Consider the following 25,200-nt stretch of genomic DNA (forward strand, 5'->3'; position numbering starts at 1 on the left):
AATAGCCACAAAAGTGTCAAAATGACAGCATCCTGTTTCTGACAGTGTATACATACAAGGGCCAAGTTACACATTTGGAAGTGACTGCTGTAAAACTCATCTGAGCTGTAAGTGCTAAAAGCAACAGCAGAACAGACTGCAGACTTTAGATTCACAAGCCTCAGATTGACAAGGAGAGTTATGTGGAGAAACTCCTTGATGCTGCTCTTTCAACAGTGCAGTGGAGATTAGATTAGATATTGAACTACAAGAACTCATTCTAATGGCTTTGTAGCATTTGGAAGAGAGGGCAGAAGATACATTACCTTGGCACTTTGGGGTTTTTGTGGACACACACCACCAATATTTGCCTTTCACTTACTGTAAGTGTAAAAGTGCTTTTTAGTTAATACTTAATAGTTAAAATGTTTGCTTTAAGAAGCCAGTTAGTAACACTTTCAAGATTTCAATCAAATTTAAAAAATTTTGCAAAGTACACAGAAAGCAAGAGTTAGTAACAATATATATTATTGTTTGACCAAGCTGTCCTCAGAGTAAGCTAGTTATTACACAATATAAAAATGACAGCCTCCTATTCAAATTTATTTACTCTAGATTTATATAGCAGGGTGGGAGTTGGAGTGCTCGGTTGACTATTTCCCATGCTGGGACTACTCGTTGTAGGCGCTGGGTTCACTGCTTGGACTTCCCACTGGGCTGTAGTTCCTCTGACTGTGACCGCCGAGGTTCAGGGCTGGTGGGAAGAGGAATTCTAAGGGATACTTGCTAACACTACAAAAACTACTGCCTGGGTAGAGGGCTGCTGCATCAGTGAAAGGCTTCTTGTTGGTGCAGGGAACTACATCAGGGGTTGCGAGGTTTTGGTTTTCAAGTGGCAAACTGGACAACTGTCCTGCTAGAGTTGAGAGCTGGTTTAATGGGTTGTCAACCATGAGTTCTTGGGGGTCTCTTGGCAGGCCCCCTGTTGGTGTGGTTTTTGCCATACTTTCATAGAAGTCACTCTGGATGTTTGGGATTTCATGGGTAAAATCATTAAGGTAGTCTGGCTCCTGAACCACTGTGGAAGGTGGGCTTAAGTTGATTAGTGCTCTTCTGCTATAGCTCAGATTGCTAATTTTCTTCTGTAAACCCCTGCACATTCTCTTGCTGCTTAAGGAAGACCTAGTACCTTTAACCTAATACCATTTTAGATTTGTGCTTTTGATGATGGGACAGGATGCTTCAATCACTGCAGCAAAAGGAACACAATCCACATTTATTTGTATGGTTTTTCTCCTATATGGGAACACATATGGGCTTCCAGATGACAATCATAGGCAGATGCAAATGGGCATAAGTGACATCACTGAAGTTTCTCACCTGTGTGGTTTAAATGTGTTCAGTGAGCCAGGTGGTGCCTTTGCTGGCATAGTTGCAGTATCAACACTTGAGCTTTCCATCAAAGGTCCTTTCAAACCCATTTACTAACATTCCTGAGTTTTCATCCAAGGAAACTTCAACAGATGGGTGATTGAGTCCATTTTGATCACTATCTGTTCCAGCTCCCTGAAGAGCCTCTGCTTCTTTGTCCCCACTAACTGATCCAGAAATCATGTTGACATGATGAGTCTGCTGAGTCAGGAATTCCTGAAAATCTTTCATGAAGTCCAAAGGCTCTGGTTTCTTTTCACTCATCTTTGTTTTTGAGATATTTATATGGAGTTTACAGTTCGTTATACCTTTTCACCCCAAATCAATTCCCCCCTTCTCTTGCCACTCCAACATTGATGAAATGTAGAGTAATTTAAATTTACTCTGGAGACACACCAAGGGACTCCAGAAGGCCATGGAGGGAATTTCAGCTAAATTGAAAAGCCATACAAAGTTCACCTGACAGCCACACTGAGTAACCCCCACCACCTTGTTCAGCGCTGCTGCTGTTATCATCAGTGTCTTCATCACTGCTGCCGCCCTGTTTGTGTGTCTCCAGTTCCCTTACTTTCATATTCTTAACCTGGAAAACTATGGGAATTATAGTCTTTAGAGGCAATATAAAGTAGAAAGTGATTTCAATGTATATGTGTTTGGTTAATATTGCTCTCAGCTGCATAGATAAAGCCAGTATTTTTCAGTCAGTTCAACAGCACCCTGAGTTTTTTGTAAAAAGTGCTGAAGCTTGATTTCCCCAGTTGTTAGTATATATACATATCTGTGATATTGTAAATGACTATGAAATGTTATTCTCTTGCCCCAGAGTCATGCCAGTTGATATTAGCAGTCTATTACAGTGAAAATCTCAATGTAACATCTTAAGATCTTCCAGAACATCAAGGTCTTCATTTAGATGAGTCATTTCAGTTCAGTTGCTCAGTCGTGTCCGACTCTTTGCAACCCCATGAATCACAGCATGCCAGGCCTCCCTGTCCATCACCAACTCCCAGAGTTCACTCAGACTCACGTCCACTGAGTCAGTGATGCCATCCAGCCATCTCATCCTCTGTTGTCCCCTTCTCCTCCTGCCTCCAATCCCTCCCAGCATCAGTCTTTTCCAGTGAGTCAACTCTTCGCATGAGGTGGCCAAAATATTGGAGTTTGAGCTTTAGCATCAGTTCTTCCGAAGAACACCCAGGACTGATCTCCTTTAGAATGGATTGGTTGGATCTCCTTGCAGTCCAAGGGACTCTCAAGAGTCTTCTCCAACACCACACTTCAAAAGCATCAATTCTTCAGTGCTCAGCTTTCTTCACAGTCCAACTTTCACATCCATACATGACCACTGGAAAAACCATAGCCTTGACTAGATGGACCTTTGTTGGCAAAGTAATGTCTCTGCTTTTGAATATACTATCTAGATTGGTCATAACTTTCCTTCCAAGGAGTAAGCGTCTTTTAATGTCATGGCTGCAGTCACCATCTGCAGTGATTTTGGAGCCCTAAAAAATAAAGTCTGACACTGTTTCCACTGTTTCCCCATCTATTTCCCATGAAATGATGGGACCAGATGCCACGATCTTCCTTTCCTGAATGTTGAGCTTTAAGCCGACTTTTTCACTCTGCTCTTTCACTTTCATCAAGAGGCTTTTGAGTTCCTCTTCACTTTCTGCCATAAGGGTGGTGTCATCTGCATATCTGAGGTTATTGATATTTCTCCCAGCAGTCTTGATTCCAGCTTGTGCTTCTTCCAGTCCAGCGTTTCTCATGATGTACTCTGCATAGAAGTTAAATAAGTAGGGTGACAATATACAGCCTTGACGTACTCCTTTTCCTATTTGGAACCAGTCTTTTGTTCCATGTCCAATTCTAACTGTTGCTTCCTGACCTTGAGGTTTCTCAAGAGACAGGTCAGGTGGTCTGGTATTCCCATCTCTTTCAGAACTTTCCACAGCTGATTGTGATCCACACAATCAAAGGCTTTGGCATAGTCAATAAAGCCGAAATAAGTTCTCTCAAAAAGGAAAAAAAAAAAAAAACAAAGGACATACATCATATTGAATCATACTTAAATGATGACATTTCTATGAGGAACCTGATAATAGGGTTCTAATGAAGACTTTGTTAATCAAAGAAATACATGTTGGAATCCCTTCTATCTATGCATTTTCTAAGACTTCCATTTAATTCCCATAATTTAGAATTGTTCAGGTAAAAGAAGAATTCTAAAACCCTGAATGGCTTTTAGACAGTGACTTGGTCACTATCATTATCTCAGTCATATCTTTTTAAGTGTTTTACTTCCTAGCTTTTAAGAGCTAGCAAGAGAAGCACACATGTGGGTTAGATATTTTTCTTCTTTGCCTATTTGGAGTAATGCATAGTCATGGCAGCCATATAATTTTTCCTTGTGTCTGACATTCCCAAGAGATCCTTGTGTTCAGAGAGCGTCTCAGTTCTGCTACAAGTAATTACTGAAGGAAATGGAGGGTATTGATTGGATGAAAATATTTGAGCCATCACTACACATGTGACTTCTGTTTTGCCAGGATACAATGCAACCGTCCTGGCCTATGGGCAGACTGGCTCTGGAAAAACCTATTCGATGGGAGGTGCATATACTGCAGAGCAAGAAAATGAACCAACAGTTGGGGTCATTCCTAGGGTAATACAACTGCTCTTCAAAGAAATTGATAAAAAGAGTGACTTCGAATTTACTCTGAAAGTATCATACTTGGAGGTAAATGATTTATCTTTATTCTGAATTCAAATTTATCTTTGGGTAGAAAAAGAAATGCAAATTGAATTTTTCCTGGTATGACTCAATAAATTGAATTTTTAGTAAATTGCATTTTAATAAATTGATAGAGAAAACTTACTGGCTCAGTTGGATCTGGCTCTCACCCAGTTCTTTCCTTGTCAGAATAGTCTGTTTAATCGGATTGTTAGAGAAGTTGGCATTCCCATATAAAAAGAAGATAGGAATACTTTGAGTTTGGCCTCTATTATTGATTCCCTGTAGAGTCTTTAGAAAAATATTTGATATCCCTTTACTGTTTTGAGGCTTGAGTGATCATGCTGCTACTCCATGAAGAATGTTTATAAAAATTGGGTGAAGTTTTGAGCTGTGTAAGTAATGATAGAGTGTTTATTCAACAGATATTTATTGAATACCTACTCTTGTTACAGGCCCTGTTCTAGGTATTTGGGATTTATCAGTGAACAAAACATAAAAGTCCCTGCCTTGGTGGATATTTTCATTCTAGTATATAGTAGTATACAAATAGACTGACCACTTACATCTAGCCCTCATGATACCAGAAACACATACCTAGAGAACTTACAACTTCTGATAATCTACCCTGGTTGATTCCATAGCAGTGATGTCTTATCTTTAAGGAGCAGTAATTAAATGTATATAATTTAACAAACAAACATGGTGCTTACTATGAAACAGTACTTAAAGTTCTGGTTGTTGAAATATTCATTGCCATTCACCCTCCAATAAGGACCTATTACTTACATTTTAACAAAATCGGTGAAGGTGATGTTATGACCATCGAAGAACTGAATTTAGATACCCATGTAGCTTTTCATTGTGTCTACTATTCCTAAGCAGCTCACTCTCAAGATAGCAGTTTTAATTTTATTACAAGTAATAAATGTGAATTTATTCTTATAAGTATCAATGATTACATTTAGGGTTAAAATCCTTTTCTTAATTATAAAAAATATGTTTGTTGCAAAAAAAATTTTTTTATATAGAAAGTCAAAGACTTTTAGAAATCGCTTGTGGTCCCACAACTCCTTGATTACCACTGTTGACATCTTGTTTTTACCACTTTGTTTTCAATAATGCCAGATTTACAATGAAGAAATCTTGGATCTTCTATGCCCATCTCGTGAGAAAGCCCCTCAAATAAATATACGGGAGGATCCTAAGGAAGGCATAAAGGTGTGTTTGTCTCTCGTTTGATGTTATTTTCAAATGTTGGCCACTTCTAACTGTTCACACTCCCTTTATTTGCCACTGTGGTTTTAAAGGACTGTTAGTACCTCAGTCTTTTAGGTTCTGTGTGAATTAGGTCCTAATTCCCTTTGTTAATCTAGAATTCCTAGATGGGAACTCTTGTGGGGAAGGAAGTTTTACCACCTTCTTACCTCTTGCTGCTGCTGCTGCTAAGTTGCTTCAGTCGTGTCTGACTCTGTGCAACCCCATAGACGGCAGCCCACCAGGCTCCTCTGTCCCTGGGATTCTCCAGGCAAGAATACTGGAGTGGGTTGCCATTTCCTTCTCCGTATTACCTCTTGAAGGAATGTTAATGTCAATTAAATATTTATTGGTTATTTACAGAGTCCTGAGGCTGGGCTGTCCGGTATGATAGTTACCAGCCACAAATGGCTATTTAAACTTAAATGAACTGCAACTGAATATAGTTTGAAATTCAGTCTCTCAGTCACACCAGCCACATATCAAGTCCTCATGTGATTAGTGGCTACTGTATTAGATAGTACAGATATGGAACATGGTCATAGAAAATTCTGTTAGCCCTGTAAGACACATTGTGCTAGATCTCTGTAAGGGTATTTAGAAAGTAAGATGATACAAAAATTTTGAGTTTACCATAGGAAGAAGAGATCACTTATTTGAGAGGCTTCTGTCACATGGTATAGATGTAGGCTGAGGACCTGTAGCTGAACAAAGTTTGAGACAAGGTTAGGAGTTTTGTATATGGGAGTGGGCCAAATCCAGAAGCCGGTGTTGAAAACAGGCAGAGTTTGGTTCTAGCAGCAACTTGAGTGTTCAGGAGTTGGAGAATTTGAGGAGGGGAGTAGATAAGAATAGGGTAGTGCAGACTTAGGACAACTTGGTAAAATAATACCTTATGCATCTCCCTCTCCTCTCTGCACCGAAAGTTGAAATTTAGGCAGCAGGAGCCTGAGAGGCAGGTGCCTGTGCTTCTGAAATTTTTTCCTTCTGAGCCATTAAGTCATTAGCCAGGGGCTAAGGCAAAGCTTGAAGGATCAGACCTATTTTGAAAGCCTGATAAGCGTGGAATACAGGAAGACAATTTGCATGGTAGGGTTAAGAAACCTGGGTAAGATGCATGCTATCACCAGAAAGAATGTTGATACTTAGCCAGCTTTTGACTGACTAAGATCTTCTGTGTGCCTAAACTATACTAGAGCAGGAATTAAATCCCAAACACTATTTGAGGGGAAATTTGCAATACAGAGAAGTGTGAATTTCTGATTCAAATTGTGGTGGGTAAGGAAAAGTTTGTAAGTACTGTTCAGATGGCATGGATGGTAAGAAGTAAGTAAAGAAGTAAGGGCATTCTTGTAGTAATAGCTTAAAGCAGGAAAGCAGAAAATATACTCATGGGGGTAGTAAGACTAGGTCAGTCTGTCTGGATTAAAGGATATGTTTTAGGAACTAATAGGAGCTATGTTAAGACCAGATTATGAAGCCAGACTAAAGAGCTTAGTTTCTATCTCTTGAATAGTATATAAGCTACTTAATACTTCCTGTGGCTACTTTTATCAAGTTTTTATCTTATGTGTTTATCTCTGACTAAGTTAGCTCCTTGGAGGTTAGGAGAATATCTTAAAATCTCTTTGTACTCTCATTATTTCACATGGGGCTTAGGAGTTTGGTGACATTTTAGGAAGCAGGACTTTCAGAAGGCTAAACAAGAATGGATTGAAAAGGAGAGACTAGGATGAGGGAGGAAAATTTGGGGAAATTGCCTTATTTTTCAGGCATGTGAAGTAATATGGGTCTGGATTAGACAGGTAGATATGGAAAGGAAAAGGAAGCGATGGATTCAAAAGAAGAATTATGGAGAGTTGGTGATAGATGAAATACGGAGGAAGAGGGGGAATTAAAGGCGAATCTGAAGTTTTGAGAATAGAGATCTAGAAATGAAGAAGTAATGGAGAGAATCACTGTTGGTGGAAGATGAGTTTGGTTTTGAAATATAGGACTAGAAATTAGGGCCACAGATGTTGATTTGGGAGTTATGGCATACTAAAATCGTAGCATATTAGGGCTAGAAGGGACTTCATTATCATCTAGTTCAATCTCCAGAGGCTCCAAGAGATTTTAACTTGTACAGCTTCTCCTGGGTAGATACAGTACCAAACCTAGGACCCTGTTTTCCTAATCCAGTGGAAATTGTATCATGCTATTTTCCCTAGTGAAAATGAAATATAAAATGGGCCCAAGATATAGGAAAGAACATAGGGCCACATGGAGGAGAAAGTAGCAAAGAGAACTACTACAGCTATTTGTGTTGCCCTTACTATTCTTAGAGCCAAAGCTTACCTTCACTTGAGGCTCCCTGGAAGGCACTTATCCATTGCTACCCTAAAATGATGACGTATTTGAAGTTGAATTATAAGAGTTTTTTCTTTCTCTGAATTAGATTGTGGGACTCACTGAGAAGACTGTTTTCATTGCTCTGGATACTGTTTCCTGTTTGGAGCAGGGCAACAACTGTAGGACTGTGGCCTCCACAGCTATGAACTCCCAGTCATCTCGATCTCATGCCATCTTCACAATCTCCATAGAGCAAAGAAAGAAAAGTGACAAGTAAGTTACAGTTTAAAGAGTTAAGATTTTTAATGTTAGTTCTACTAAAGTTGAATAATAGATTGCTTCTTGATTTAACAAATAATCAAACATCAGTACTCTGAGTACTAGTAATGAATCGATCCATTTAGACTGACTTGAAAGAAAATGAGAGCAGGAAGATGAGCCTTGATACTCACCTGCCTTCAAAGTTGTGTACCGCTCTCACTTGCTGCTGCTGCTGCTAAGTCACTTCAGTTGTGTCCGACTCTGTGCGACCCCATAGATGGCAACCCACCAGGCTCTGCTGTCCCTGGGATTCTCCAGGCAAGAACACTGGAGTGTGTTGCCATTTCCTTCTCCAATGCATGAAAGTGAAATGTGAAAGGGAAGTCGCTCAGTCATGTCCGACTCTTAGCGATCCCATGGACTGCAGCCCACCAGGCTCCCCGTCCCTGGGATTCTCCAGGCAAGAACACTGGAGTGGGTTGCCATTTCCTTCTCCAATGCATGAAAGTGAAATGTGAAAGGGAAGTCGCTCAGTCGTGTCCGACTCTTAGCGATCCCATGGACTGCAGCCCACCAGGCTCCCCCATCCATGGGATTTTCCAAGCAAGAGTACTGGAGTGGGGTGCCATTGCCTTCTCCACCGTTCTCACTTATGTCCTGTTATTTTCATAGGAATAGCAGCTTTCGCTCCAAGCTGCATCTCGTAGACCTTGCTGGATCAGAAAGACAGAAGAAAACCAAGGCTGAAGGGGATCGTCTAAAAGAGGGTGAGAGTAATTAAGGCCACAGTCATAGATAAAAACCTCTAATACTCTTATTGCTATTGTTGGTGTCTTGACTGGAATATTTCAGGTCACGTTCTAACAATATTAACAATTCAAGTTTGAGGCTGATTTCAGAAATAGTGAAAAACTGTTTCTTTCCCTTGCACTAATTTCCTAATTTAGGTATGAGATTTGGATCTGGTCCTTGGTTTGATTTCATCTGGCCCAGGCAAGTTTTAGTTTTTGTTTTGTTTTATCCCCAACCACTTATAATTAAAATCAGTATACTGATTCTGTCATTCCAAGTATTCACTCTCCTTCCCCAGATGTTGTCACTTACAAACCTCATCAGCATGGTTTCCATATCTTCATTTAAGTTGTTAGATATAAATGATGATGCTCCTAAGGCTAGAAGAACCCCATGGTGTATGCTATTAATATTAGAAACCTTCATCCAGCATGCTAGTGACCTGGTAATCTGCATGCTTTGGGAATGGTCTTTCAAGCAATTATTAATCTAGCTAACAAAAATTAACAACCAGCTCCCATTTCTCAATTTATACTTATTTATCTTTTATGTCATAAAAGATTTTGTCAAATGCCTTGCTAATATCCAGATATACTTTGTCTACCATATTTCTCATGGCTACCAGCTTACTAACAGTGCAAAAAATAAATAAGGATTAGCCTAAATCGACCATTTCTAAGTGAATTCAAGCTGGCTTCTAGTGCTTATTCTTCCATTTCTAGGTTCTTGCAAGCCATCCCTGTGATACTCCATCCCTGTAATAATCTAGAATACTTATATCAAACTTACTGGTCTGTAATTTATGGAATTAACTTAACCTTTTTTTCCTGAAAATTGAAATTACATCTGCCCACTCTTCTGGAACATCCTTCTCTGTGATTCCTCAAATATCATTGACATAGCTTCATCATTCTTATTTGAAATTACTCGCAGTTCCCTCAGCTATAATTCATCTGGTCCAAGATATTTGAACTCTTATTAAAGTAGTTGAGTTCTCGCTTACTACTTCTTTACTCATATTGGGCTTCAGTTCCCTCTTGGGAACTGAGAAGGCAGAAACAGAAATAGTAATTGAGGAATTTTACCTCTTTGTCATTTATCATTATTATACTGCTGACACAGGGTAGAGACCTATTTCTTCCTCATTCAGCTTTTTGTTCTGAATATATTTAAAAGTGCCCTTTTTGTACTATGTTTGTACTTTTGAGATTTATCCTTCTTCAGACTATTTTTAAAGGTTCTTGTGGCTCCTTTATCTTTTTTTAGGTGTACAGTTCTGAGGGTTTTTTTAAAACAGCTTTATTGAGATATAATTCACATGCCATAAAATTCACCCTTTTAAACTGTACATTGCAATGAACTTTTGTATATTCAGAGTTGTGCAACCATCACCACAATCTAATTTTAGAACATTTTCATCACCCGCCAAAAGAAACTCATACCCATTAGCAGTCACTCCCCATCCACACCCCCTTCTCTAGCCCTAGGCAACCACTAACCTATATTCCATATAAATGGAATCACATAATTTCTGGTCTTTTGTGACTGTCTTATTTCACTTAACATAAGGTTTTCAAGGATCATCCATGTTACAGCATGTATCATTACTTCATTCCCTTTTATTGCTGAAGCATATTCCATTATACAGATATACAACATTTTGTTTGTCCATTCGTCAGTTGTATCCAATTTGACTATTTTGAATATTGCTCTGTGAACATCTATGTATAATTTTTTATGAGGACAAATGTTTTAATTTCTCTTTAAGTATAACCTAGGAGTGTTATACCTGGGTCATATGATAGCTGTTTATATTTAAAATATTAACATGGGATGAATATACCATAAAACTCACTTTTTTAAAGTGTATAATTCAGTGACTTTTTTAGTATATTCACAAGGTTGTACAACCATCACTACAATAAATTTTAGAATATTTCATCATCCTCAAAAGAAACCCACACCCATTAGTAGTCACTCATTTTTTCCATTGTCTACCTCTGCCCACCCCACCTCCAGGCAGTGACTAAGCTTTCTGTCTTTATGGATTTGCCTATTCCAGACATTTCATATAAATGTAATCATACAATATGTGAGCTTTTGTGACTGGATTCTTTCATTAACATCTTTGCTTTGTTCATTCCTGTTATAGCAGGTATCAGTATTTCCTTCCTTTTATTGCCAAACAGTATTCTACCACATGAATATATTAAGTTTTTATTTATCCATTAATTTGTTGATGGACATTGGGATTGTTTCCACTTTTGGTTATTATGAATAATGCTGCTATGAGCACTGGTGTACAGGTTTTCCTGTGGATATATGTTTTCATTTCTCTTGGGTATATACCTAAGTGGAATTGCTCAAATGATAATTCTATATTTAACTTTTGAAGAACTGCCAGACTGTTTTTCATAGCAACTGTACCACGAGAAGGCAATGGCACCCCACTCCAGTACTCTTGCCTGGAAAATCCCATGGATGGAGGAGCCTGGTAGGCTGCAGTCCATGAGGTCACTAAGAGTCGGACATGACTAAGCGACTTCACTTTCACTTTTCACTTTCATGCAGTGGAGACGGAAATGGCAACCCACTCCAGTGTTCTTGCTTGGAGAATCCCAGGGACGGGGGAGCCTGGTGGGCTGCCGTCTATGGGGTCCCACAGAGTCGGACACGACTAAAGCGACTTAGCAGCAGCAGTGTCCCATTATCAGTTACATGCTTTGCAAATGTTTTCTTCCATTCTTTGGGTTGCTTTTTCAGTTTTTTGAAGGTGTCCTTTGAAGCACACATTTAAGATTTTTTGATGAATTCCGTTCATTTGTTTTTTTTCTCTTATTTCTTGAGTTTGATGTCATATCTAAAAAATCGTTGCCTAATCCAAGGTCACAAAGATTTATATCTCTATTTTCTTCTAAGAGTTTTGTAGTTTTGGATGTTATTTTAGATCTGAGATTCATTTTGAGTTAAATATTTTTAAAGATTTATTATTTATTTATTTTTGGCTGCACTGGATCTTCATTGCTGTGCACGGGCTTTCTCTTGTTGCAGCAAGCAGGGGATCCTCTTTGTTGCAGTGCACAGGCTTCTCATTTTGGTGGCTTCTCTTGTTGCAGAGTGTAGGCTCTAGGCGTGCCGGCTTCAGTAGGTGCAGTGCATGGGCTCAGTAGCTGTGGCTCTCAGAAGTACAGAGTCAGTAGTGCGGCACAGGGGCTTAGTTGCTCTGTGGCATGTAGGATCTTCCCGGACCAGGGATTGAATCCGTGTCCCCTGCATTAGCAGGCAGATTCTTAACCACTAGGAAGCCAGGGAAAGCTTTGAGTTAACTTTTATATATGGTATAAAGTGGCAGTCCAAACTTTTATCTTTTGCATGATGTAGACATTCAGTTATCCCAGCATCATTTGTTGAAAAGACTTCTTTACCCATTGAATTGTCTTGGCATCCTTGTCAAGGAGTAGTTGGAATCTAAGTTCTATTCCATTGATCTATATATATAGATATATCCTTATGCCATTACTACACTACCCTGATTACTGTAGCTTTGTAATAAGTTTTGAAATTGAGAAGTGTGAGGGCTCTACCTTTGTTCTTTTTCAAGATTGTTTAGGCTATTCTGTGTCCTTTGAATTTTCATATGAATGTTAGAGTCAGCTTGTCATATTCTGCAAAGAAGTCAGCTGGGATTTTTACAGGGCTTGTGTTGACTCTGTAGATCAATATAAGTATTGGTGTCTTTCAATTTTTTCAGGTATTTCAATTCATAAACATCAGATGTCTTTCCATTTATTTAGGTCTTGTTTAATATCTTTCAATAGTTTTTTTTAATTTTCAGAGTACAAGTTTACACTACTTTTGTTAAATTTATTCCTGAATATTTTGTTCTTTTCAATGCAATGCTTTTGTAAATGGAATTGTTTTTACTTAATTTCATTTTCAAATTATTTATTGAGCTTTTATATTGATCTTGTGTGTGCAACTTGCTGAACTTGTTATTTCTAATAGTTTTTTAATGGAGTCTCTAGGATTTCTATTTACAAAGTCATGTCACGTGTGAACAGAGATAGTTTTACTTCTTTCTGGTCTGGATACCTTTATTTCCTTTTCTTACTTGATTCTTCTGGCTAGAACCTTCAGTACGGTGTTGAATAGAAATAGTGTAAGTGGATGTTGTTGTCCTGTTCCTGATCTTAGGGGAAAAGCATTCAGTCTTTTGCTGTTAAGACTGATGTTAGCTGCGGATTTTTCATAGATTCCCCCTAGCAAGTTGAAATTCCTTTCTATACCTAGTTTGTTGAGTGTTTTAATCATGAATTTGTCAAATGTTTTTTTCATCATCTATTGACATCACATTTTTTTCTGTTCTGTCAACATGGTATATTGCATTAATTGATTTTTGGGTGCTGAACCATCTCGTACTCCTTAAATAAATCTTATTATTTTTATACCTTTCGTGACTTTACTGGACTAATTCTATAATTCCCTGAGGTTTGTGGTCACAGAAGTGTATGCTCAGTTACTTTAGTAGTTAGCTAATGATTGGTCATACATGCAAGTGTGCATGCTAAGTTGCATCAGTCATGTCCAACTCTTTGTAATGCTACGGACTGTAGCCTGCCAGGCTCCTCTGTCCATGGGATTCTCTAGGCAAGAATCCCCCCTCCTCCAGGGGATCTTCCAGACCCAGGGACTGAACCTGCATCTCTTACTTCTCTGCATTGGCAGGCAGGTTCTTTACCTCTAGTGCCTCTTGGGAAGCCCAATGATTGGTCTCATTTCCTTCAATGCCTTGAGCCTATAACTCTCTTCCAGCATTTTCCTAGGGCTCTGAGTTTGTGTTGGGGCTTACTTTCAATGCCCAGGTGCTTTACAACTCTGTCTTAATTTTTACTTCTTGAGCAGAGCCTCAAAGTCAGCCAGAGGTATAAAATGAGGGCCTTTTAGGTCTTTCTTGAGCATGCATACAGCTTTCTAGCTCTCCAGCAATATATCAGAGCTTTTTAAAAGTCCTCAGTGGACATTTCACTCCCCAGATCTTCCTTTTAAGTTTTCGGCCAGGCTCTTGTTTGACCATGGCTTATTAAGTCTGGTGTGTATCATCACCAGATATTTTTATATGCATGTATATGCATGGGCTGCCCTTGTAGCTCAGCATTAAAAGAATTCACCTGCAGTGCAGGAGAAGCAGGTTCAATCCATGGATTGAGAAGATCCCCTGGAGAAGAAAATGGCAACCCACTCCAGTATTCTTACCTGGGAAATCCCATGGACAGAGGAACCTGGTGGGCTACAGTCAGTGGAGTCACAAACAATCAGACATGACCTAGCAACCAAACAACAACTATATATATATAAATGCACATTTAGTAATACATATGCTATATGCCTTTTAAAATTTTGGCATTGCTAAATTAATTTATTTCCTTTTAATTACAGAAGTAGTGTGCGTGCGTGCGTGCTAAGTTGCTTCAGTCATGTCCAACTCTTTGCAACCCAATGGACTGTAGCCCACCAGGCTCCTATGTCCATGGGATTCTCCAGGCAAGAATACTGGAGTGGGTTGCCATGCCCTTCTCCAGGGGATCTTCCTGACTCAGGAATCAAACCCATGTCTCTTATGTCTCCTGCATTGACAGGTGGGTTCTTTACCACTAGCGCCACCTGGGAAGCCCCAAAGTTCATGAATCAACAAGTAGTAAGTGAGTAAGTAAGTAAGTGAAGTTGCTCAGTTGTGTCCAACTCTTTGCGACCCCATGGACTGTAGCCCACCAGGCTTCTCCATGGGATTCTCCAGGCAAGAATCCTGGAGTGGGTTGCCATTTCCTTCTCCAGGGGATCTTCCCGACCCAGGGATTGAACCCGGGTCTCCCATATTGCAGGCAGACACTTCAACCTCTGAGCCACCTGGGAAGCCCAGTATACAAACATAAGCAATATGGATGAAGATAAAATCCCCCTTGATTTACCATCTAATTTTAATCTAGAGGTAATTACTTTTACCTGCCTGGGGGGTTGCAGTCAAGATTTTTTTCTGTGTATATACTTTTATTGGTGTTTCCTGTTGTTTTTAAAGATAAATGCTATCATATTGCATATATTAGGGGTTTCCTCGATGGCTCAGGAATAAAGAATCTATCTGCAGTGCAGGAGCCACAGGAGACATGGGTTCAATCCCTGGGTTGGGAAGGTCCCTGGGTCAGGAAGGTCCCTGGAGGAGGGCATAGCAACCCACTCCAGTATTCTTGTCTGAAGAATCCCATGGAGAGAGGAGCCTGGCAGACTATAGTCCATAGGATCGCAAAGAGTAGGACACAACTGAAGCAACTTAGCACGCATGCATACATGCAGAGCATATATTGTTTTTCAGCTTGCTTTTGTCTCAGCAATATATGTTTGAACTCTGTTTGTGAAGTGTTAGTTGCTCAGTCGTGTCCGGCTCTTTGTGACCCAATAGACTGTAGTCAGCCAGGCTTCTCTGTCCATGGGATTTCCCAAGCAAGAATACTGGAGGGGGTAGCCATTCCCTTCTCCAGGGGATCTTCCCAGCTCAGAACTCTTTTATCAGTTTATAAGTCTACCTCATATTTACAACTATCTAGGATTCCAGAGTATACTAAGTTCACTTTAACTATTCCTGTTTTGGTTGACATTTAGGTTGTTCAATTCTTGACTATGGCAAAATGATGCCTCAGTCAACAGCCTTGTGCATGATACACACATGAGAGTGTTCCCTAGGCTATGTACCTGGAAGAGGAATTGCTAATTTGAAGTGTATACATTTCAGGTTTTTAAATACTACTAAATATTGTCCTCCAAAATGTCTGTCTCAGTATGCACATCACCTGCAATCTATGAGATTATGTTTCCCTATACTGCTGACAATCTGAGTATTATTGATCTTTTTCATTTGTGCCTGTCTTGAACATTGCATGTTATTTTTTAAAACTTTTGTTTCTCCAGTTATTTATGAAATTTAGCATCTTTTCATGTTTATTCCATTTCTCTTTCTACTTTTATGAATTGCCTGCTCATTCCTTTGTTTTGTTTTCTATCAGGTTGAATTTTTCTGGTCAACTTTAGGAGTTGTTTCTATATTCTACATATTAAACCTTGTTACATATATTGCATATATTTTTATCAGTCTCATTTTTTAACTTGGTTAATCTTATTAATTCATTTATTCAGGTGTGCTGGGTCTTACTTGCAGCACACGGGATCTTTAGCTGTGCCATGAGAATTCTTAGTTGTGGCATGTAAGATCTAGTTCTCTGACCAGGCCCCCTGCCTTGGAAGCTCGGAGTCTTAAGCTACTGTACCACCAGGGAAGTCCCTAACTTTGTTAATCTTTTGATTCATTTCTTATGTGTGTATTTCTTCTATATAGTTTTTTTCTTGAGGTAAAATTTATGTGCAATAAAATGCACATATTTAAAGTGCTCAATTTCTTTTTTTTTTAATGCTCAATTTCTTGAGTTTTGATAGTCATATGCACTCATGCAACTACTACCCCAAACATGATAAAAAACATTTCCATCTCCCCTAGAAAATTCTTTTGTGCCTCTTTCCAGTCAATTCACCCTTCCCATATTCCACTTTAAGAAACCACTTTTCTGACTTCTAGCACCAGATTAATTTTATGTGTTCTTAGACATCATATAAATGGAATCATTAGTTTTTCATGTGTTTGGCTTTTGCTCAACATAAGATTTTTGGGACAGATTTTTTTCATGTTCTTTCTTTGATTAATAATGTGTTCCTTTGTACTGCTGAGTAGTATTCCATTATATGATTATAATAGTACTTGTTCTTCCATTTTCCTATTGATAGAAATTAGGATTATTTCCAGTTTTTAGCTATTATGAATAAGACTGCCCTGAACATTCATGTACAGGTCTTTTTGTTAACATACATTTTCATTTCTCTAGGAGTGGAAGAGGTAGATACATGCTTAATTTTGAGTGCCAAACAATTCTGTAATATGCTTTGTACTGTTTTATACTCCAGCAATATTATGAAAGTTCCAGCTTATCACAGCTTCATAAATAAAGATATTGTCTTAGAAATTCTAGTGGGTGTCAAATACATCTCATCATAGTGTTTTTTTGTTTTGTTTTGTTTTTAACCACACTGTGAAGCTTACGGAATCTTAGTTTCCAAACCAGGGACTGAACCTGGGCCATGGCAGTGAAAGTGTCATGTCCTAACCACTGGCCCACCAGGGAATCCCCCCCCATAATTTTTTTAAAAATTTTATTGAAATATAGTTGATTTACAATATTGTGTTAATTGCTGCTATACAGCAAAGTGACTCAGTTTATACATATTCATATTCTTTTCCATTATGGTTTATCATAGGATATTGAATATGGTTCCCTGTGTTATACAGTAGGACCTTGTTGTTTATCCATCCTATATATAATAGTTTGCATTTATTAATCACAAACTCCCAATTCTTCCATCCCCTACTCCCTCCTCTTGCTTGGCAGCCACAAATCTGTTCTCTGTGCCTGTTAGTCTGTTTCTGTTTCATAGGTGTGTTCATTTGTGTCATATTTTAGATTCCATGTATAAGTGATATCATATGGTTATTTGCCTTTTTTCTTTCTGACTTACTTCACTTGGTCATCTCATCATTGTTTTAATTTGCATTTCCAAGATGACAGTGTTGAGCCCCTTTTCACGTACTTATTGTCTATTCATATATCTTTTTTGGGGGGGTATCCAAGTATTTTGCCTATTTTTTTAAATTGTGTTATCATCTTTTTATTGATGATTTGCAGTTCTTTATATATTCTGAATTCAATCATCAGATATGTATATTTCAAATATTTTTTTCCAGTATGTGGCTTGTATATCTTTTTAGTGATGTCTTTTGTTAAATAAGAATTTTAAATTTTTTATTGAAGTATAATTGATTTATAATGTGTTAATTTCTGCTGTATAGCAAAGTGATTCAGTTATATATATGTATACATTCTTTTTTATATTCTTTTCTATTATGGTTTATCACAGAATATTGAATATAGTTCCCTGTGCTATAGAGTAGGACCTTGTTGTCTATCCATTCTATATATACTACTTTACATCTGCTAAAACCAAACTAGATGGAGAAACAATGGAAACAGTGGCTGACTTTATTTTGGGGGGGCTCCAAAATCACCGCAGATGGTGACTGCAGCCATGAAATTAAAAGACGCTTACTCCTTGGAAGGAAAGTTATGACCAACCTAGATAGCATATTAAAAAACAGAGACATTACTTTGCCAACAAAGGTCCATCTAGTTAAGGCTGTGGGTTTTCCAGTAGTCATGTATGGATGTGACAGTTGGACTATAAAGAAAGCTGAGCACTGAAGAATTGATGCTTTTGAACTGTGATGTTGGAGAAGACTCTTGAGAGTCCCTTGGACTGCAAGGAAATCCAACCAGTTCATTCTAAAGGAGATCAGTCCTGAATATTCATTAGAAGGACTGATGTTGAAGCTGAAACTCCAATACTTTGGCCACTGATGCGAAGAACTGACTCATTGGAAAAGACCCTGACGCTGGGAAAGATTGAAGGTGGGAGGAGAAGGGGACAACAGAGGATGAGATGGTTGGATAGCATCACCGACTCAATGGACATGAGTTTGAGTGAACTCCGGGAGTTAATGATGGACAGGGAGGCCTGGTGTGCTGCAGTCCATGGGGTCACAAAGAGTCGGACATGACTGAGCATCTGAACTGAACTAAACTGAGAACCAAACTCCCCTTCCATCCCTCCTCCATCCCCCTCCCCATTGGCAACCACAAGTCCGTTCTCTGTCTGTGAGTCTGTTTTGTAGAAAAGTTCATTTGTGTCATAGTTTAGATTCCACATATAAATGACTCATATGGTTATTTGTCTTTCTGACTTGCCTCACTTAGTATGATAATCTCTGGGTTTATCCGTGTTGCTGCAAATGGCATTATTTCATTCTTTTTTATGACTGAGTAGTATTCAGTTGTGTGTATGTACCACATCTTCTTTATCCATTCATCTATCATTGAACATCTAGGTTGTTTCCACATATTGGCTATTGTGAATAGTGCTGCTATGAATGTAGGGGTGCATGTATCATTTTGAATGACAGTTTTGTCTGGATATATGTCTAGGAGTGGGATTGCTGGATGATAAGGCAATTCTATTTTTAGTTGTGTGAGGAACCTATATACTATTTTCATAGTGACTGTACCAACTTAAATTCCTACCAACAGTGCAAGAGGGTTCCCTTTTCTCCACACCCTCTCCAGCATTTATTATTTGTAGACTTTTAATGATGATCATCCTGACTGGTGTGAGGTGGTATGTCACTGTAGTTTTTATTTGCACAAAAACTTTAATTTTGACAAAGTTCAGCTTTATCAAGTTTTGTTTTCTTTAATGCTTAGAGCCATTGGTATCTTGTCCAAGAAATCTTTGTATACCCAAAGTGATGAAGATAATTTCCAAAGTTTTCTACTTGAAGCTTTATAGTTTTAGCTTTTACATTAGTTGTATAATCTATTTTGAGTTAGTTTTTGGTTATAAACTGAGATGTGGGTTGAAAATCATCCTCTACCCACCATGAATATCCAGTTCTTCTAGCACCATTTATTAAAAAGAAACTCCTTTACTCCTTCTTTGACTTAGTATCTGAGTGTATTGAGTTGACCAATATAATGTGTGGATCTATTTCTGGCCACTATTCTGCCCTATTAGTGAATTTGTTTATTCTTAAACCTTGTATTGAATCTAGTTTGTAGTATGTTTTAATCTCTGGGAGGACAAGTTTCCCCTCACTTTTCTTTTATCAGAACTGTTTTGATTATTTTATTTCTAGGTGAATTTTAGAATCAAATTGTCAGGTTCTATGAAAAATCTTTTTGGGATTTTTATTGAGAACCAAATTCAATTTATAGATTAAGTATGATTGAGCCTACCCATCCATGAGCATGATGTCTCCACATTTATTCAAGTCTTCTTTTATGTCTTTCAGTAAGATTTGTAGTTTTCTTAATGTAATTATTACACCACAGATCTTGGTAGGCTTATTCTGGAATTTTATAGTTTTTGTTGCTATTTTGAATACCTCTTTTTCTATTTTATTTTCTAGTCGTGTTTATGAAAAGTATTCATTTTCAAATTTCCATCTTATATCTAACCACATTGCTGAGTTGCCTTCTTAGTTTCTCGTAATTTGTCAGTTATGTTTCTTGGATTTCCTAGGTAGATATTCACATTATTTTCAAATACATACTTTGGCCTCTTCCTTTCCAATATATATTTTTTTCATGTCTTTTTTCAGTATAAGGTTGAATAGTACCGATGATAGTAACCATTCTCATCTTTTTTTCCTTTTTCTGCTCTAACCAGAATGTTGCTAGCGTTTCACCTTTATCTATTGGCAGATAGCCTTTATCAAGTTAAGGAAGTGACCTGTGAGTCCTGGTTTAACAATTACATATTTTTAAAATAAGAAATGAGTATTAGATTTTATCATTGACTGGGAATTAATGAACATTTAGTATTTTCTTTTATAAATTATTTGATAGAATAAATTAAAAAAAATAAATTTTCTGTCATTGAATCATACCCAGTTGATCATGATAAATTACTTTCTGTACATTGCAGGATTTCATGAACTAGTGTCCAATTTAGGACATTTACATGTCTGTTCCTATGAGAGAGTAGTCTATAACTTTTTTTAAAAGTATGTATATCTTGAGCCAATTTTGGTAATTTATATTTTCTTAGAAAATTATTTTGTCTGGATTGTCAAGTTTATTGATATAATACTGCATGCAGATTTACTATTTTTAGTCTATTCTGTAATTGTGTCTCTCCTTTCAGTTCATTTGCTTACATATCTTTACTATTTTTTTCCTATCATTATTTGACATATTTGTATTTAACTGTACTTTTTCTCCTATTTAACTTTTTACTCTCAATTAATGACTTCCTTCCAGGTTATTTTATTTTCTTTAGATATATGCTTTTTATGGGGCTTCCCAGGTGGCTTAGTGGGTAAAGAATCCGCCTGCAATTCAGGAGATGGAGGAGGCACAGGTTCAGCCCCTGGTTCGGGAAATCCTCTGGAGGAGGGCATGGCAACCACTCCAGTATTCCTGCCTGGAAAATCCCATGGACAGAGGAGCCTGGCAGGCTACAGTCCGTAGGGTCGCAAAGAGTTGGACACAACTGAAGTGACTGAGCATGTACACATGCATGCTTTTTATGGCTTCCTGAGTTGAAAGCTTAACTCTCTTCTCTTCCTTTTCTTTTTTAAAAAGCGTTTTCCCATTCTGAAGGCTGTCTTTTCACTTTGCTTATGGTTTCCTTCGTTGTGCAAAAGCTTTTAAGTTTAATTAGGTCCCATTTGCTTATTTTTGCTTTTATTTCCATTACTCTGGGAGGTGGGTCATAGAGGATCCTGCTCAGAATGGGAGAAAATAATAGCAAGCGAAGCAACTGACAAAGTAATCTCAAAAATATACAAGCAGCTCCTGCAGCTCAATTTCAGAAAAATAAATGACCCAATCAAAAAATGGGCCAAAGAACTAAACAGACATTTCTTCAAAGAAGACATACAGATGGCTCACAAACACTGGAAAAGATGCTCAACATCACTCATTATCAGAGAAATGCACATCAAAACCACAATAGGTAGCATCTCATGCCAGTCAGAATGGTTGCTATCAAGTCTACAAATAATAAATGCTGGAGAGGGTGTGGAGAAAAGGGAACCCTCTTACACTAGTACAGCAAACTAGTGCAGCCACTATGGAGAACAGTGTGGAGATTCCTTAAAAAACTGGAAACAGAACTGCCATACGACCCAGCAATCCCACTGCTGGGCATACACACCGAGGAAACCAGAATTGAAAGGGACACAGGTACCCCAATGTTCATCGCAGCACTGTTTACAATAGCCAGGACATGGAAGCAACCTAGATGCCCATCTGCAGATGAATGGATAAGAAAGCTGTGGTACATATACACAATGGAGTATTACTCAGCCATTAAAAAGAATACATTTGAATCAGTTCTAATGAGGTGGATGAAACTGGAGCCTATTATACAGAGTGAAGTAAGTCAGAAAGAAAAACACCAATACAGTATACTAACGCATATATATATGGAATTTAGAAAGATGGTAACGATGACCCTATATGCGAGACAGCAAAAGAGACACAGATGTAAAGAACAGTCTTTTGGACTCTGTGGGAGAAGGTGAGGGTGGGATGATGTGAGAGGGTAGCGTTGAAACGTGTGTATTATCATATGTGAAGCGGATCACTGGTCCAGGTTTGATGCATGAGACAGGGTGCTCGGGGCTGGTGCACTGGGATGACCCTGGGGGATGGGATGGGGAGGGAGGTGGGAGGGAGTTTATGGATGGTGAACACATGTGCACCCGTGGCTGATTCATGTCGATGTTTGGCAAAAACTACTACAATATTGTAAAGTAATTAGCCTCCAATTAAAATAAATAAAGTTTTTTTTTTAAAAAGCTTTTTAAGCATATTCAAAAGAAGCCAGGATGTTATAATGAACCCCCCATGTACCTATCATGCAATTTCAACGGTGACTAATTTATGACCAGTCTTGTTTCATCTGTATCCTAACCATTTTCTCCCTGTGATATTATTTTGAAGCAAATCCCAGACATATTTTTATTTATTTCAGTTTGTATCTGAAAAAAATGAGAAATCTTTAAAAAATATAATCTCCTAAAAATTAATAATAATGACTTAATATCATCAAATGTCTAGTAAGTGTTCAATTGCCAAGTCTCACTGATTTTATTTGTTTGCATCAGGATTTAAATTAAGTCCACATATTGTTATTACTTGATAGGTCTTTTAATCTATAAGTACCCCCTCCATCTCCCCTTATTCCTCAACTTCCTAGAATTTATTTATTGAAGAAAGCAGATTGTCTTATAGAATTTCTCATAGTCTTGAACTTCACTGATTGCGTGCCCATGTAGTTTTAACATGTTTGTCTTTCCTCTGTATTTCCCACAAATTGCTAGTTGGATCTAGAGGCTAAATCACATTCAGGATCAGTTTTTTTTTTTCTTTTATTTGTACATACTGTTGGATTTTCTCTCTTTTGGTGGTAGAGCTCCTTTATTTTCAATTGTCCCTGTCTAAAAAGATATATTTAAAACTATACATTTTCCTCTAAGTACCACTTGAATATAATCTTATAATTGTGACAAATGGTACTCTAACTGTTCACTTTTAAATAGGAGGTTTCCTTTTTAAAATTTCATTTATTTGTTTATTTATTTATTTTTTGGCAGCACTGAGTCTTCATTGCTACACATGAGCTTTCTCTAGTTATAGCAAGGAGGGGCTGCTTTTCATTGTGGTGGCTTCTCTTGTTGCAGAGCATGGGCTCTAGGCACACAGGGTTCAGTAGCTGTGGGAGATTTCCTCTTTAATTTTCTCTTTAACCTAACAGTTAGGTAGAAAGTATCTCTATGTATTCTTTTGTTGTTACTTTCTGATTTTTTGCATTTATGATCATTAAGTGTATATGATTTTTGTTTTTTGAAATTTTGCCTAATTCTTATTTGATCTTTGTTAATATTCCATGTATATTTGAAAAGAGTATTTTTCTGTTGGGTGTATACCTATGTATACCTATGAAACTCATTAAATGTATTATTCACAGTCTCCATGTCCCATCCTGTTATTTGCTTAATGTTATTTTCTTACAATCAAGAATTTGTCAATTTCTCCATTTATTTCTTTATGTATTATATATTTTTAAGCTATGTTGCTAGCTGCATAAAATATCATGGCATGTATCTTATTACATGGTTATATCTATTTTGTTTGATTAATGTTTCTTCACCTACATTCTATTTGTTAGCCCTTGCTTGGTATGTCTTTTTGCATCTATTAATTGAAACCATGTATCTTGAGTTCATTCATTCATTCATTCATACCCAATCAGATGTTCTTTTTTAACAGAGGGTTTTTTTATTCTACATGTTTTATTTAATGTTTGTGTTTGGACTTATTCCTGCCATATCATTTGCTACTAGCCCCAGTGACCTACTCCTACTCCGGTACTACAACCAATTACCTTGATTGTTGTCCCAAGGCTCCCTCTTGTTTGCTGGATCCACTACCTTCAAGTCTACATTATCCATAGAGTTGGTGCCACCTCTTTACAGCAGTTCTTTCCTGTATATCTTTTCTTATGTTAGTCTGATTCAGCTGCTTTTAATCTCTCAAAGATTTTGCCATTTCTGATCCACCAGTGATAGATTCACAAGTGATTGCCGGCTTTCTCACTTGGCAGCATCTTCAAATCTCAAAGGAATTTAACTCAGCTTCATTAGAGAGTTTTGTATACACATCCCAGGTTGTTTTGTTGTTGTTGTTGTTGTTGTTTTTTGCTTTAGAGCTTCAATTTCCTCATTTGTAAAATAGGATTTGAATATATACTTGAATATTATACTTCCACAAAGATGTGAGGATTAAATGAACTCATATCTTAAAAAAATACATAATTCCCAGTATATAGTAGCCTCTTAGTAATTATTAATTCCATCTTCTGTGTTTTCACTTGCTCTGAGTGGTGGTTAATATAGAATATAGGGGTCCTACTGATATTTATAAACAAACTCAGATGAACTAAGGCTCCTAGGAGCTTGCTATGGTGCTTATCATCATCTGAGATAAATTTTTGAGGGTGGAAGAGGCTTATGGGAATGTGACTTGTACCAGTGGAATTGTGTTATTTGGCTAACAAAATATAATTCCCAAAGCTAAGACCCCACTGTTAGAGGGCATGATTTTCTACCTATCAAGAGCTAAGAAGGTTGCTAGCCCTCTAAAATCCACCAAAGGGTGGATATGGCTCATCAGAATTTTGTTGCATATTGCATTACTGGGGATGGAGGAAGGAGGTGTACTCAAGTGTCAGATTTGATTTATGAGGCAAAGAAGTTTATGACAAAATCATAGTTGAATCTTAAATCAAGTAGGAGATGCCATTAACTGAAAGGAAAGCTAGTGAGAAAACAAGCCATAGGTATATAGGAAGCAGAAACAGAAAGAGGAGTTTGATTTTGGATGTGTCAGATTTGGAATGCATATTAGAAAAGTCCAGGAAAAAATAGGAAAATTCAGTGCTAGAGTGTAAAAGTGAACATCTGGATTGGAGATAAAATATTTGGAAACTATGGGTGAGGTTGCCCTGGGAGAGAGTTGTAGAGAAAGACTAGATATTGAGAGAAGCAACTCTAATATTAGTGAGGAGCATTGATATTCAAGAGTCAATGGTAAAAGAGCCAGCTAAAGAGGTTCAAGAGACACAGGATAGTAGTAGCTAAAAAGAAACTGAAGTAAGAGTTTCTAGAAAGAAGGGATTGTCACCTGGGTCAGATGCTTCAG

General features: G+C 37.8%; 1 protein-coding gene and 1 pseudogene across 2 annotated transcripts in view; one reads left to right on the forward strand and one right to left on the reverse strand.

The window, feature by feature from the left end:
• Positions 1–25,200, forward strand: part of KIF4A (kinesin family member 4A) — a 131,080-nt gene that overhangs the window by 3,822 nt on the left and 102,058 nt on the right. For both annotated transcript variants that reach the window (XM_044936992.2, XM_006074201.4), the window contains exons 4-7: positions 3,960–4,150; positions 5,273–5,365; positions 7,839–8,005; positions 8,666–8,760. In XM_044936992.2, coding sequence (XP_044792927.1) covers positions 3,960–4,150; positions 5,273–5,365; positions 7,839–8,005; positions 8,666–8,760 — 546 coding nt within the window. The remainder of the gene's footprint in view (positions 1–3,959; positions 4,151–5,272; positions 5,366–7,838; positions 8,006–8,665; positions 8,761–25,200) is intronic.
• On the reverse strand, positions 572–1,674 carry LOC102398344 (annotated as a pseudogene).

Source organism: Bubalus bubalis, chromosome X (assembly GCF_019923935.1).
Source record: "Bubalus bubalis isolate 160015118507 breed Murrah chromosome X, NDDB_SH_1, whole genome shotgun sequence".
Classification (NCBI taxonomy): Eukaryota; Metazoa; Chordata; class Mammalia; order Artiodactyla; family Bovidae; genus Bubalus; species Bubalus bubalis.